Source organism: Melanerpes formicivorus, unplaced genomic scaffold (genome assembly GCF_026170545.1).
Source record: "Melanerpes formicivorus ecotype bairdi unplaced genomic scaffold, bMelFor1.0.p_v2 SCAF_72, whole genome shotgun sequence".
Lineage (NCBI taxonomy): Eukaryota > Metazoa > Chordata > Aves > Piciformes > Picidae > Melanerpes > Melanerpes formicivorus.
This window is the reverse complement of record NW_027142424.1, coordinates 2,977,767-2,993,206: the sequence shown is the minus strand read 5'-3', so window position 1 is coordinate 2,993,206 and position 15,440 is coordinate 2,977,767. Positions and strand designations below refer to the sequence as shown.

Below are 15,440 nucleotides of genomic sequence, written 5' to 3'. Positions count from 1 at the left end.
TCTCCAAGACCCTGACATCATCTCCATGGGAGGGGTGAGGGAAAGATGGGAATGGCAGCACAAGGCAGAACCTTCCCCGTCTGGGGGCCTAGTGCACTTCCCTTCTCCAGATGTTCACTTAAAAACTGGGTATACAGGGGTCAAGGACTTGCACCTTTTTAATGCTTGTGCTTTAATTCTCCTCTTCAGATGTAATCTGCATTCAGGCTGTGCTGCAGAAGAGGCCAAGATCCAGAACATCAGATGTAGAGCAACATCATACTATGTAGGACTACCACAGGACACTTGTATTTAAGGTTTATTTGTTTTTAAATTAACTGACCTCTAAGCTATTTGAATAAAAATACCCTTGACATTGTGCTATTTAGTGGTTTCCATTTATAATCTAATATTAATTGGCTAAACCCACATTCCCTTAGGGCAAGAAAAACTATTTTCCATATCTCCATCATTCTTATTTTAGTTCTCCTTGATATCACTTTATACCACCATAGGAGGGATAATCTGATTGATTAACCTTAGATTAGAAAGAATGGAAAGTATTTCAGTTGTTCATGCTCAGTCCAATACCAGAGTGAATTGGCAGACTTAAAAATACACCTTATGCTAAGAAACATCAAATATTATCTGAGAGAGCCCTTTTGTTTACAAAACCAAAACTCAGGAAGTGTAACTCGTTCTTCATTAGTTGAGCCATAGACACTAATAATCAAACAACACAAAAAGGATTTAGGAGAAGCTCTGCTGAAGCTTGACTTTCCCATTTGGACATACGAACCTGTTGAGAGCATTGCACATCTCTATGGTGACCAGTACAGAAAGAGCCATTGTCATTGGATATGGAGACTCGAAAACCACGCAGTCAATACCATCAAAGTCTGGATTGTCCTCTTTGCACTGCAGGAAATGGCTCTAGAACAGAACAATGTGAAATCACTTCCACAGCTTGTTACCTTTTGTAATGTGTAACAGGCAATTCTGAACTAAGCAGGAAGCAGACAAACCCAACTTACTAATACAACTCCTATAAGCACCAGCTTTGAAGAAATCTCCATTAGTCTTTTACAAAACAACAATCAGTCCTTCAAATTGCTTAGAAGCTTAGGTACCCCACCTTTGAGCTTTAGTATTAAGACCAATTATGATCAAGTTTTACAATCACATGTCTAAAAACATCTCATTATATAAAATTTCTGTCACCTATTTTTCTACAGTAACAATATGGAAGCAGCATGCACCACCCCCCTCACCCCAGAGGTACCAAACTGAGCAAATACCAGCTGATAGAAGGAAACTCTTGGACCACCATCAGCAGCAATAAACCACCAAGCAGCAGCACCCACTGTGGCAGCACCAACATAACCTTAAGGAAAACAAAAGCACCTTGTGAACTGTATGGAAGAGATCTCACTTGCCACACTAACTTCTACCTCAAGACCTCCAGTACCATAAAAAAGATTGCAATTCCTCTGTCTCCTAGACAAGAAATCTGCTCCACCTGTTCTAACTTAAATAAGCATTAAACACTGTTCTGTTGGACAGGTTCTAATAATGTCTGATTACTGAAGCTAACAGCTAGAACTTAAGGAAAACAACTGTTTCACTTGGAGCAATCAATCTGCAATTGTTCTTTTCCTCCCAGTAAACCTTAGTATTAATGTAAGGTCTGTGAAGTTAGGGAAATTAAGGTGATTATTTCTGTCATAAGGCCAGCACACATCAAGTACCCACACAGACACTTATTCTAGCTTTACAGTACTATAGATACTTGAGGTTTAAATCTACATCCACTGATTTCACAAGTTGATACTCCATTATTCTTCCCAGTTATGGCCAGGCCAGCAAAACTGTTGTGTTCTACTTAAGAAGGAAAAGGGTAAGTCAGATACACAAGGCGAGTCAGTCATGTTCAGATGTAGAACCCCAACACCTAATGAAGGTGCATGCTTGGTTCTTCACTCCCAGCCCCACAACACACTCATCTTCCTTACACTGACAGTTATTGCATGGACAAGCTAAAATTTGCTGTCTCAGTGCTCTGAGCTGAAGCTGTTTCAGCCTGGAATGAATCAAATGGGAAAAGGGAATCAGGTAGCTTCCTGCGAGCAAAGGTCAGGCTCAGCCCTAAGTTTATCTGTGCCTGAAGGGATTCTCTTTTGAGGATTGTAACACTATGCACTGTCAGACAATTCTGACACCACCAGTATGGCAGTTAAAAACATTCTAATGGTTTCTTGGTTGTCAAAACCAAGATGCTGACAAAGTGGTAAATGTCATACAGACGTTATGCAACTAGGGCTTCTGGTGTCTTGGTTGCTATCAATCATAATACATTAATAATAATAGTTTTAAAAACACCATAACTTTACTATTCCTCTCACAGCATCGTCTGCAAACATGAATAATAGTGTGAGTCTTAGAAGAATACCAATGCAGAGAACATCTATTGCTAGCTTTCAAGACCTGAGCCTACAAGGAGATCAGACAAACTTGCTTTCAAGCAGATAGGCCTCTCTCCCAAAATATGACCCAACCTAAGTTTTCTGCAGAAACAAAAAAGCTCTCTCACTACTTACATCCAATAGCTAGGTAACGGAAGAAGAGCCATCCACTAATCAGCGGCTCTTTAGGGTTACGTGGTGGCTTGTTCATGATATCGAGATCAGGAGGATTGAAGCCCAGAGCAGTGGCAGGGAGGCCATCTGTCACAAGGTTTACCCACAACAGTTGGACAGGAATTAGAGCTTCAGGAAAACCCAGGGCAGCAGTCAAGAAGATACTATAAACAAAAAACACCACACCAATTATAAGCTTGTCCTTGTGCATGCAAGTTAAGTCCTTTTAATACTTAGACCTAAACCTGCAGCATCCTTCTGTTTCTCTCTGTAGAGTCATCCATTTAACATCACAAGGTGAACATTCATATTTGGAACACTATAAACACATCCCAGTGCAAACTTTTCTAACCACTGGCATGTAAGTTGTGAAGCATTATCTTCAGGTAACTGCAGGAATTGAAGAGTTTCTGCTTTAGCCTTGTTTTTTCCCCATTCTCCTTGTCCCTATAGGCTGATAAAAGCTTGCAAGCCAGTTTTTAAGAGACACTGGGAACTTTTGCAGATGTAACAGCCTTTCAGCTCCAATGACTAAACTTCATTTAGCTAGATTACTGCTAGCCCCTGCAAAAATTCAATGAGCATGTAGATTTCATGGCTCCAAGCCTGTGTCAATAAATAAATCTGAAACAGTGGCTGCAGCAAGAGACATATGAAGGACAGTTTTAAGTTTTACAAGAAACAAGGCAAGTAAATTGCTGTGTTATAGACCACTCAGACAGAAAGTGTGCTTTAATACAAGAAACTGTTAGGAGATCAAAATTTACATTCTATTACCAGAAATACAATCCTGTGGCACCGGGTGACCAAAGACCCAGAAGCCAAGTTCTTCTGCAACTTGAGGTTCAAACAGACACCTAAGTTAGATGTGTGACTGAATTATCTGAAATACCAGATCTTGCAGTATTTAAGGATTTTGTTTTCCTATTCTAGAGAATCATTCCAATCACAGAAATAATTGTACAGCATTTAGCCACCCACTGAGCTAGAATATTACATGCAATGCGAATCTTCCATGGTATGCTGAAATTCTCCAGTGAAGACTAGCAGAGAAGTATGCATATTTCTGCACTATCACAATGATCACCTGGAGAACCTGCTTCTCTGGTTTGATTGAGAAATACTAGAAGTAACTAACTACAGATTCCATCATCACTACTCTAGTTCAAAGTAAAAAAAGAAAACCAAGACCAAAACATTCTAAACCTACCAAACAACTTCTCCAACATTGGAGGAGATCAAGTAACGGATGAACTGTTTCATGTTGTTGTAGATTGCACGTCCTTCTTCCACAGCAGCTACAATAGTTGAGAAATTGTCATCTGCTAAAACCATTTCAGAAGCAGTTTTAGCCACTGCAGTACCAGAACCCATAGCAATTCCAATTTCTGCTTTCTTCAATGCAGGGGCATCATTGACACCATCACCAGTCTAGAATGAGAATTTAAAATTGGAACAAACAAATAAAGGAGACATTTATATAGGACCACAAAAGAATTTGTCACAACTCCATGCAATGCTCCAGGCTGAAGAAGAGTGGCTGGAAAGCTGCCCAGAAGAGAAAGACCTGGGGGTGTTGATTGACAGACAGCTGAACATGAGCCAGTGTGTGGCCAGCTGGCCAAGATGATCAACAGCATTCTGGCTTGGATGAGGAATAGTGTGACCAGCAGGACCAGAGAAAAGATTGTCCCCTGTACTCAGCACTGGTGAGGACACACCTTGTGTATTGTGTTCAGTTCTGGGCTCCTCACCACAAAAAAAAAAGACACTGAGGTACTGGAGCATGTCCAGAGAAGAGCAGCAAAGCTGGTGAAGGATCCAGAGACCCCTTATGAGGAGCAGCTGAGAGAACTGGCATTTAGTCTGGAGAAAGAGGCTGAGGGGAGAACCTCCTCTCTCCACAGCTACCTCAAAGGAGATTGTATTGAGGTGGATTTTGGTCTCTTCTCCTAAATAAGAGGTGATAAGACAAGAAGAAATGGCCTTAAGGTGCACCAGTGAAGATTTTGGCTGGATATTAAAAGCAACTTCACTGAAAGGGTTCTCCAACACTGGAACAGGCTCTTCATGGAGGTGATGGAATCGCTGTCCCTGGAGGTGTTTCAAAGATGCAGAGATGTGGTACTGAGGAACATGGTTTAGCACCAGATTTGGTAGATAGATCATGGTTGGACTCAAACTTAAAGGTCTTTTCCAACCAAGGCAATTCTGAGAGTCTAAGAATTTTGCACTTGGTATGATTTCAACATTTTAAATAAAGAACCACTGAAGTGCAGAACTATTCTAAGGCTCTAAGTTCAGGGAAATGCAGAAGCAAGTCTGCTCCAGAATAAGGCATGAATCTGAAAAGGCCTAACTGAGATTTAAAACATAGTGTGCCTCCGAAACAAAGTATCAATTCAATGACTTACCATAGCTGTAATCTCATCAAAAGACTGAAGAAACTCAACGATTTTAGATTTATGGGAAGGCTCCACACGGGCAAAGCAGCGGGCGTGGTGGCAGGCATCTCTCTGGGCAGCAAGCGACAGTTCATCGAATTCACGACCGGTAAAGGCTTTTGTAGAAACATCTTCGTCTTCCACAAAGATACCAATGCGACGGCAAATAGCCACTGCTGTGCCCTTGTTGTCACCAGTGATCATAATGACTCTAATGCCAGCTTGTCTGCACAGCTTTATAGATGAAGCTACTTCGATTCTCGGGGGATCCAGCATACCCACACAGCCAACAAAGGTCAGGTTGGTCTGAAACAAGACAGTACCAAGTTTTACTGCAGGCTCCAACAAACTTCTCATCTGGCCATAACAAAACAATCTTTCTGTTTGCATGCCAAGCATGTCTCGGCACAGAAACATTTGGTTTTACTCCTGTCCACAATATTCTGTGGTTCAGCAGAGATTCTGAGGCCTATGTCACCCTGCCATTTGTCCAAACCCAGTGTATTATCACTCATACTTGCACTTGTCAGGTTTTATTCCTGCAAGGGTTACTTCAGAGGGATTATCTGTTTCATCATACTAAGCCTTCACAGCACTTTGGCTCTGACAATGAGTTCAGACAGCTGGAAAAGACCCAAGAAGTCACAAATCTATATGCATATTAACCATTAAGAGGAGCCAAGTGAAAATCTAATGCTTTCGGAATCACAATGCTACATGTTACCATCTCCATGATAAGCACACATGGGAAATGGGATCCTACCTTTCCAAACATACCGTGCTTTAAATGCACTCATTTTATTAGTTAAGATGTGCTCCAGCTGTCAGCCTTGCAAATTCAACCTGCAAGCAGTCAAGTCTGTCTTTTTTGTGATCAGTGCCAGGAGCAAAGTGCACAAGCCAAGAACTCTCATGCAACTGTTGTCATTTCTCCCCCCACCTAAATCCCAGATACACATTTCATTGGAAAATTACAGAACAGCTAAGATTATAATCATGGACAAAGCTTTAGCAGCTGACAGTATGGAGGCAGGGAACCAAACCTGACTCTCGGAGCACAAAGTGGCAGTTATGTTTCATTACAAAATCCCGAAAGAGGACTTGCAGTTGAGCAATGTCAAACTGAAAACCATTAAAGCTGAAACCACAGTGCAATTTTTGGAATATTTTTCAGAGTTGGTCTCCAAGAACAGTTTGTGGTGTTATGATCCTGTAATGTATATACATAAAATACAAGCTCCAGCTAGCTGTTAGTAACTGATTTTTTCCTACTTTTAGCCAAGGAGCAGCCTGTATAACAGCCACCAAGAACAGTTTCTTCAAAGACACATGGAGTCTTTTCTTAAACTAAGCATTCCCTCCATACATGTGGCCTAGCTCTTGTGTCTGACATCAAAGATACCTAGAAGGAGAAAGTTCTCAGACATAAAATCCTCAAGAATTAAATAGGAGGAGTCACCATTGTTCAGTTTGGGTGAGGGGAGAAGTGTTGAAAGGTTATTTTACTAAACTTGCCTCATAGTTAATGAAATTTGAGGAGTCTTCAAGGTTCATTTCTTCTTTTCTGGGTGGATTGTCATGGGTTGCCAGAGCCAAGCAACGCAGTGTGTCTCTGCCAGTTCCCCATTCTCTGATGACAGACATTATTTTCTGCTTAATTCCTGGGGTTAACGGTATTTTAGCACTTCCAACACGGACATGCGTGCATCTGTCAATCACACCTTCAGGAGCACCCTGTGGAGGAGAAGAAAAAAAAAAATCAGAGTTAGCTTAATGAATATTTTTCAATTACATCTGAGCAAATTACAAAGTCCTTCCTTTATTTTCAAGCTTGAGAAAGTGAGGAACTGACCTTAACAAACATCTTACTCATGGATGTGCGGCTTGGCTTGTTCGGTGTACAATACACAGACATAGACTTCCTGTCTCTTGAGAATTCCAGAGTGAATTCTTTCTTCATGAGTTGTTTTATCACCTTATAAAAAGACAATAGTATCAAAATGCATTTAGATAACATGTTGCAAATCTCACTCCCCAGGAAATTCCAGATTAAGAGGGTACTGACCGAGTTGCAAGCATTTGCACGTTCAATTCTAGAAAGTCCTTTCAAATCTGTGTCAAATACATTCATCTTCTCAACCAGACAGGTAAGTGCCGTTTCTGTAGCTTCACCAACTTTCTCATAGACTCCCTTAGCCTTTAGTTAACACAAAGCAAAGAAAAACACAGGAGTTTATACTTGAAACCTCACATGAAACCTACCAAAGACAAAAGTTCAACTTTCACAATGGAAAAAATAAGCTTAGCGAGACTTACTGTGGCTTATAAACCAAGCAGAACTATTCTTAGAAAGCAGCTTTGAAGACTATGACTTGTACAAAAATCTCAAGATTTTACTCTCAAAAACCAACAGACAAGGATGTCAGTACTTTATCATCATGCATTTAAGTAATCATGAGATGCAGCAACCTTAAGAAGGTGAGGCAAAGCAAGAATGCAGCAGTCCATTCTACACACCAGCAGATCTCCCAAGTTTCAGATTACCCTTGCTGCCTGGGTTTAGATTTCTATATTCAATGAAGGCAGCTTTCCCGGAATTAATACTTAAGAGGACCTAACACACTCCCCCCATTGACTAGGCAATTTACCACTGGAAATGATTACACAGATGACAAGAACAAACATTTATCCTCGTTCTCACACTCTGGCTGTTCTAGGATATGTACTTACTTCATTGTAATCCAAAGAGGAATCATTACAGAGCGCACAGATCGTTGCAAGTTCCACCAGGCCATCATACTGGCTACATTTAATAAGTTTGTCATCTTTATGCCTTTCCAAAGGAAGAAAATATGGAGATTAAATTAGTTCTTTAGTGTTAGGATCTCACCTTTTCCCTTTCTTTAATCCCTTTGATGTATTTCCATTTGTTACAATACTTATTAGTTATGGACTTGGAACTACAGAACCATGCACTGTTGAGAAGAGGTTTGATAAAGTTGAGTTCTGAAGTTCAAAGGGCCATGAACAGAATGACATGATTATCACTGACATCACTACCTGAACTACAAACCCATATTTCATACAGCAATGTAGAGGAGGGGCAAACAACTCAGTAAAGAAGCATACAAAAGCAGTATTAGAGTTTGTGCAGGACTTGGAGGGGAGTTCCAAGTAGCAGAGGGATACTGTTGGACCCCTTAGGAGTTTACCTTCCTTAACCTTATAGCATGTTCTGCATATTTACTGCCATGCATGAAATGCATGCACTGGACAGGGACAAAAGCAGATTTGCCCTTTTAACTTCTTGAACATTAATCCATACTGTGTGTGAACCTCTTAAACCAATGAAGAGCTAAGTCACTGCACCATACAAACTACACTAGAAAAGAAATGCTCTTTTCTAGTAGTCACACACTTAATGACTTTCTGAAAGATAAAAAAAAGAGAGAGAAGGTACATTTTCCTATATTAAACCACCATTTGGACATCCAAGAAGCAACTTCTTTGCTTCTACATTTAGAAATACATAGCAATTAATTTTCTGGACTATTAGCACATGTCTAAAGTATAAAAGAACCAAGACAATGCTCAATTTTCTCCCCTACTCACACATAACATCTTTCAATAAAGCTCTCAAGGAGGCAAGGGGAGGGGGTAAGAAAAGACTGATGGTAAAAAGATGTGGACCATTACTCCATAAGAATTCATAACATGGCCTATGACATGGCTAATTATATAGGCTTTTGTTTAGGCTCTTGTAGTACTGCAAACAAATTCCAGTGTTGTGTAACAGCATGTGAACAAAATGTATCTTGAGAACAAAGTGTGTTTAAATTTCGTTTTGCAAAGAATTCTACAGCCATAAGCAGTGACTTTAAACTCTGAACTCTTTAAAGCCTTCTAGCATTCCTTGGTTTGTCACCTCATCTATCACAGCCATACTTCCTGATCTCACCTGGTCTAAACTTGAAGAAAACCAGCGTATTTGAATATCCATAACTTGTTATGCCGGGATTGCTTTCCGCTCCCCCCCCTTGCCTGTGTGTTCCTTATCACCAATCCCTGAAGAATGACAAGTGCAGATGGAGTCTAAATTGATGAGACTCAACAAAACTACTCACAACTGTCTGACTGTCTCCTAAAAGCTATGAAAAATTATTCACCAGTTTTAGTTTTTCAGTAAGAAATATTGGTAATTTTATATTCTAAATGCATCTCAAGGCAAAGTTACATACCAAATGCTTTAAGAGTAAGTGAAAAATTACTGATTTCTTGCAAAAAAACTTAATGGTTATGAACTAGAGTAAGCTGCCTATACAGCTGTGTAAGGCATCTAAAGAAAGACATCTGTACAAGTATCTGAAGTACAAGGAAGAAATATCTGTCAGGAATGGTTAGTATTTAGAGTGGGTGTAGGCACTGCCTCTTAAGGACCCTGAACTTTGTTTTCAGTAATGGTTTGCTGCTCAAGGTGAAGTCAGTCAATCTCACTTAAAATCCTTACAAAGCCACCGACTTCAAAAAGCTGTCCATAAACACAGAAATCCATCAGCCCTGAAGGCTTGGGAATTTAGCTATTTGTTTCCTTATGCTCCAATTCTGCCTTTCTGTGGCAGTTTCACAGAACATTCCCCTTAGGTCCGGGAGCACACTGGGATTGACGTGCTTGGTCACATTTCCCAATTTCAGCCAGTAAAAATGGAGCATTAGTGTACATTGATGACTCTTGTCTTATAATCAACATCTGTCCCCACACTCTGCTTTTATTATTTTGTTTATCTAGAGCTCTTGTGAGACCAGCTGAAGCACAATAGCTAGATGCTTTATAACATCTAGAATGTCACCTTGCCTAAGTAAATGCTGTCTTCTGAATTGAAAGTATAAACTTTTGACAGCAATTAGCTTTGAAACAAGAGAATTAGGGAATTAAGATTTCCTGCTGCTGAGAACACCATGGTCTTAACTGTTATGAAAATTAAACAGAGATAATTGCTATTGAGATTGATGAAGATTGCTTGGAGTCAGAGGCGTGCATGTGAAACTCGGCAAGGTTGAAATGTTTACAATAACGGAATCTTAATTCTACTCCAGACAGAAGAATTCTATTCTGCAAGTACAACCGAAGTGAGAAGATTAAAATCACAACAAAGACTATCCAAGTAAAAGGGGCTGGAAGAGGTGACTCTCCTTCTAGAAGCAGAACCCCAAACACTCCTAAGTTGTCAGGATGAACCACCTATTCCACTAGTGGAGACTTGCATCTGATAAAGTGAAGGAAATGTATCTCTCCTTTTCCTAAGGGAGTGGATTTAACACCAGCTCAAATACCAAAGGCTGAAACACACACACAATTATTCAAGTCAAGACACACCAAGTCAAATACTGAGGGTGGGGAACAGGAATTTACAGTAAATTAATGAATTTAATAGTTAACTCAAATATGCTTAGGTGCTTTAGAAAAAACACCTCCTACCTTGAGGCAGGAGAAGTGGAAGCATTGAGTTCAGAGATTAACAGAGGCTCATCTGTTCAGATTTATGCAGGATTTTTTAAAATAAAAAACAAACCTCATTTTGAAGCACTGGGACAGTTAGTCCAGTAAGGTTTCAGTGACATAAATCCTCTCAACATACCCACATACCCCTCATTTATTTCTAGATTATCAAAGGAACATTGCAGTACTTGGGACTGTATTATTAAATATGCTTCATTAAGTTTTACTTTACCAGAATTCCACTTCCTTTAACTGGTAATTACTCTCCCCCAGCCCTTCAGTGTTCTTTTCTCATTGGTTGAGCTTTCATTTACTAACAATCACTACTGAATTATTACATATATCACTTTTCAAGCCTTAAGTAACAGGCAGTGCATAAACAGACAAATATTTAACAGAATACACTTACACTTCTCCCATGGGTGCATATGTTGAACCAGTTACAGTGAATTCATTCAGAGAACAGCTATCTCCTTCTACTCTATCCAGGATAAACATCTGAAATTAGATTTAGAAGTGTTACTACCTCTGAACAATAATTAATGCAAGCTATTTAGACAAGCCTTAAGCAAGCAGGAATGAGAAGCAAGTTCAGGTTGAATAAACAAACTAGGTAAAACCAGATACAAATCTACACTTCGATCTCATGTATTTGAGCAGGGCCCTACACTGAAGCACTAAGTATGGAAAACAGCAGTTCTGCTTAGAAGATGTCATGTGAAAACCAAATGGTGGCACAAGTACATCAAAGGGCTGAAACATACAAACTACATACAATTAACTTCAGATGTGAAGACCACTTATGCATCTACTCAGCAGTCCTAACTACACCCAAGCCCTTCCTAGACTACAGGCTCGTGAATTATTTCTCCTGTGCATTCAAAAACAGCAGTTGCAAACAAAAGCAGCATAGGGCAGCTTGGAAACTGACAATTCTTGCCAAAGTGAAAATAAAAGCATCTACAAATAGAAATTTCTATATCTAAGAGGTGAGGTTTTAGGCAAGAGTCAGACTATGGCCAGTTGCCCTTAATGCCAGCCACTAAGTGAAAGTTCTTCCTGTTCTGGTTTTCTAGTTAAGTCACTTTGAATGTTTTTAAGCTACCAGTGTGCAGGACAGCAGATAGGTCAAGTGCCCTTCTAGTCTTTCCTTTCTGTTTTCTTTCCAAGCAGAACCACAGCTGAGAAGATGGAGATTAAAAAAACACCACAACAACGCTCTTGAAGCTGTCATACTCTTGCCATGATATGCTGAAGCAGTAGTAGAGAAGAAAATATTTTCTCACTAATTGATAGTGTATCTGAATGGAACTTTTTACTGGGTGGTTAGTACAGGCCATTTTGCCACACCATGTTTTATCAATGCCTTACTTTCCACTCAATGTGCTGCCTGTTTCAGGCAATCTTCACAAAATATAGCCTAATAATTTGGTGTTCTGCAACTGATTTGCATCTGGAGACCCTATCATCTTCAAAGTGATTTTGAAAAAAAAACATCAAAAAGACAGACAAGCTGATAAATTAAAAGCCCTCCCAGCACAGCAAGTGCATTCTCAGAGGGAGATAGTACAAGACGACATTTAACAATCTCTCAAGTCTCTTTCTAAAGCAGTATTGTTTCTGACCAAAATATTTTAGTACAGGGTTCCTTTGGACACTCAGGAGTTACTACTTAACACTAAAACTACAAGGTGAATTACTGTTGTAAACCAGTGTTCTATAAAAGCAGTCTCTCTACTTAAGAGTGAAACCAAGAATAAGCCTATTGTTTCCAGGTATTAGAGTTTTGCAGTATCTTGCAATTAAGGTTATTCTGCAGCTGTCAGAGGTTAACAAGGAGCCAAATACGTTGTACTGAGCAAGATCTAAAACATTTAGTCCTTTAAATACAAGTAGAATATTTTCAGCTTTTAAACAAACACAACTTAAATGATGAGTTAACCAGGAAGCCTTCTGCTTTTGGCATCTGCATGATGAAAAAAATCCCTGCAAAGACTAGGGCAGTTATGCAACTCTACTGCAAGTAACCTTCTCTGGAATACTGATGAGCAGCTGCTTTGTGTCTCTTAGGTATAAATACTACAATACTTAAGGAAGTAGAACAAGTCAACCATCAGAAAGAAAAAGCCATCAATCACATGAGAAACAAAGTGCTTAAGGCTTACACACTCTTGCCACTGATGCTCCATGCTCAACACTTACACATTTGGAATTCTAACCCAATGCAATGACTCTGAACATTTGATGTCATGGAGTTGCTATGCCACTGAATGCCTACAGTTACTAAACAGAAGAACCTAATGTTTTCTCCATAAAACTCCCACACGGGGGATCAAGTATACAGGAAGCACATGGAACTGGCAACTGAACATACATTGCATTAAGTGACTAGCTATAAAAGTCCCAAATTAAGCAACACTAGAAAGAACACTGGGGGGAAGGGAGGAAGGGCCTCTTTACCTAGAAAAATACTGTACATTGAACAAGACCCTGGCAATGTTGTTAACAGGGTCAGCTACAGCTACAAGTTGCCAGATCAGTCATCCAATATTGCACACTGAAAACACTAGTGATCTGCATCAGGCCAGTAAGAGCTATTGTAGGTAAGATAAACAAAGGTGGAACTACTCAGTAGTGAAAATACTTTAGAACATCCAAGTTGCTGTTGCAAATCTTTTATCTTTTCCTCATTGCCAAGTTTCTCTACCACTGCCATCTTGCAAAACTAGAGTTTGATTTTTTACACTTATACATATACTGCTTCTGCAATGTAGCTACCCTACCTTTCTGAAACAGGAGATAAATCATACTAAATCATTACCAGCAGGCTGAATGGCTTACAGACAAGCCAGCTGAAAGCCTCTTGCAAGCAAGTTGCTCTTCCATCAAGTGTGGGTATAGCTATTTTTGGCCATAACTAAATAAGGGAAGAGATAAAGGCCTTAAATACTACCCAGTGGAAAACTGAATTCAAAATGGAAGCTTGTTTTAGGAAAATAAAGCAAGATTTTGATGATATGAGAACCAAAAGACTTCTGATCAAAAGAATTCAAGCAATGCTGACTATTCAGAGTGGCTGAGGAGAAAAGGAAAAACAGAAGCAGCTAGTTGAACATACCCTGCAGACTGACATCTGATTCGTGGTCAGAGTACCAGTCTTGTCAGAACAAATAACTGAGGTGCACCCCAAGGTTTCCACAGAGGGAAGACTTCTAACAATAGCGTTCTTCTTGGCCATTCTCCGGGTTCCAAGAGCCAAGCAGGTGGTAATGACAGCTGGCAGACCCTCAGGAATAGCAGCAACAGCAAGGGCAACAGCAATTTTAAAGTAGTAGATGGCACCTCGAATCCAGGAGCCACCGTGAACCGGATCATTGAAGTGACCAATGTTTATTATCCAAACAGCGATGCAGATAAGGGAGATAACTTTAGACAGCTGCTCTCCAAACTCATCCAGTTTCTGTTGGAGGGGAGTTCTCTCTTGTTCAGTAGCCACCATCTCATCACGAATTTTGCCAATTTCAGTGTTTACTCCTGTTGCAATAACCACTCCCATAGCTTTACCAGCAGCAATATTAGTACCCTAATGCAGATGAAGAAAAGCAAAGAGAACATTTGTAGTCGATCTATAAACAGGTTTTGGTGATGGATTTTTGTACAAGGTGTTTTTTCTATGAACAAAACCAAGTCTAGGCTGTGTTTCAGCTAGGATATGGAAAAAGGTGAAAAGGAATAGAATGACTTTACCCCAGTATCTGTAAGAGAATACATCAGTGCAGAATTTCTGCTTAAAGAATGTGCTCAAAACAGATCAGTGGTGACCTATTATAAGCAGCATAGTCAAACCCACAGCGTACATTCCAGCTTTAGGATTGTATTTTGCCAGATTTAATGTTATTTACTACAAGAAATGTGTTCTGTGGGACTCCCATAATACAATACCACAATTTGTGGGGGCATTCTCATCGTTCTCAAGAGGTATTACTTTAGAAAAGTGGTGCAGAGGAAACCCTTAAAAAAAGTGTGAGCTCCAGCCTTCAAGACTTCCTTGTGAAGGACAAAAATCAATTTCCTCACAAACTGGTTTCAACAATCATCTTCCCTGGGGACAGCTTTTATTAGACGTTACTTCTAATTTTTAATTCATTTTAGATCATGGGACACCTATACAGACAGAGAATACAGGTTTTAGGTGAAGACCTGAAGTTCTGCACATACATCAGCACCAGTATTATCTTAGAAAAGTCTTGAACACTTCAGAGCACATAACTTACAGAAAACAGCATGTTCTTCTTGTCTTGGTTTACAGCACGAGGATCAGGCACGGGGTCAGTGTGCTTAATCACAGACACAGATTCACCTAAAATATGACAGGATTAAGGTGGTCATACATGTATCATGTTCACTCCTGGGGGAAATCAGAAAAGTTCCAATTCTCAATCCTAACTTTTTTTTTTAAATATCAAGCTTCTTTCCTCAAAAGATTTTAATTGCTTTCATGAGACAGGAGGTGTTTCAGCTGACCAAAACTGGTAAATGGCTGGCGTTGAATAAAATGTTTATGTAACTCCTTTCCCATTTTTATATAGTTAGAATGAATGGTGCATGCACTTTAGGCTCAATGATGGTCACACAAGCAGCTGGTACTGCACTCTGCCTTTTAATGCAGAAACATCTACTGCATGAACGAGGTATTTTGTGTGCTTCTGGTGCAGTAATGAGCATTTCTCTTCTCCAAGCACTGCAAGATGTATGTTCTCATTTAAATCATTAGATCCTACCACAGTTATAGCTCCGTGATGGCATAATCAAAGCCATACTGCAGACCTTAAAAAAAGGTGTCATACAGCCAACTGTTAACTTCTTTAGTTGGAAGCCTTCAAA

General features: G+C 39.8%; 1 protein-coding gene across 3 annotated transcripts in view; it reads right to left on the bottom strand.

The window, feature by feature from the left end:
• ATP2A2 (ATPase sarcoplasmic/endoplasmic reticulum Ca2+ transporting 2) overlaps positions 1-15,440 on the bottom strand; it is a 47,083-nt gene that overhangs the window by 7,140 nt on the left and 24,503 nt on the right. For all 3 annotated transcript variants that reach the window (XR_010990470.1, XM_068163485.1, XM_068163484.1), the window contains exons 7-18: positions 14,831-14,916; positions 13,675-14,139; positions 10,966-11,054; positions 7,790-7,892; positions 7,125-7,256; positions 6,912-7,034; positions 6,575-6,793; positions 5,030-5,365; positions 3,826-4,046; positions 2,577-2,779; positions 1,278-1,363; positions 779-912 (exon numbers count right to left, since the gene is read on the bottom strand). Coding sequence is in view for 2 of the 3 variants with exons in the window: in XM_068163485.1 (XP_068019586.1) it covers positions 779-912; positions 1,278-1,363; positions 2,577-2,779; positions 3,826-4,046; positions 5,030-5,365; positions 6,575-6,793; positions 6,912-7,034; positions 7,125-7,256; positions 7,790-7,892; positions 10,966-11,054; positions 13,675-14,139; positions 14,831-14,916 (2,197 nt within the window). In the remaining variant the exon portion in view is untranslated. The remainder of the gene's footprint in view (positions 1-778; positions 913-1,277; positions 1,364-2,576; positions 2,780-3,825; positions 4,047-5,029; positions 5,366-6,574; positions 6,794-6,911; positions 7,035-7,124; positions 7,257-7,789; positions 7,893-10,965; positions 11,055-13,674; positions 14,140-14,830; positions 14,917-15,440) is intronic.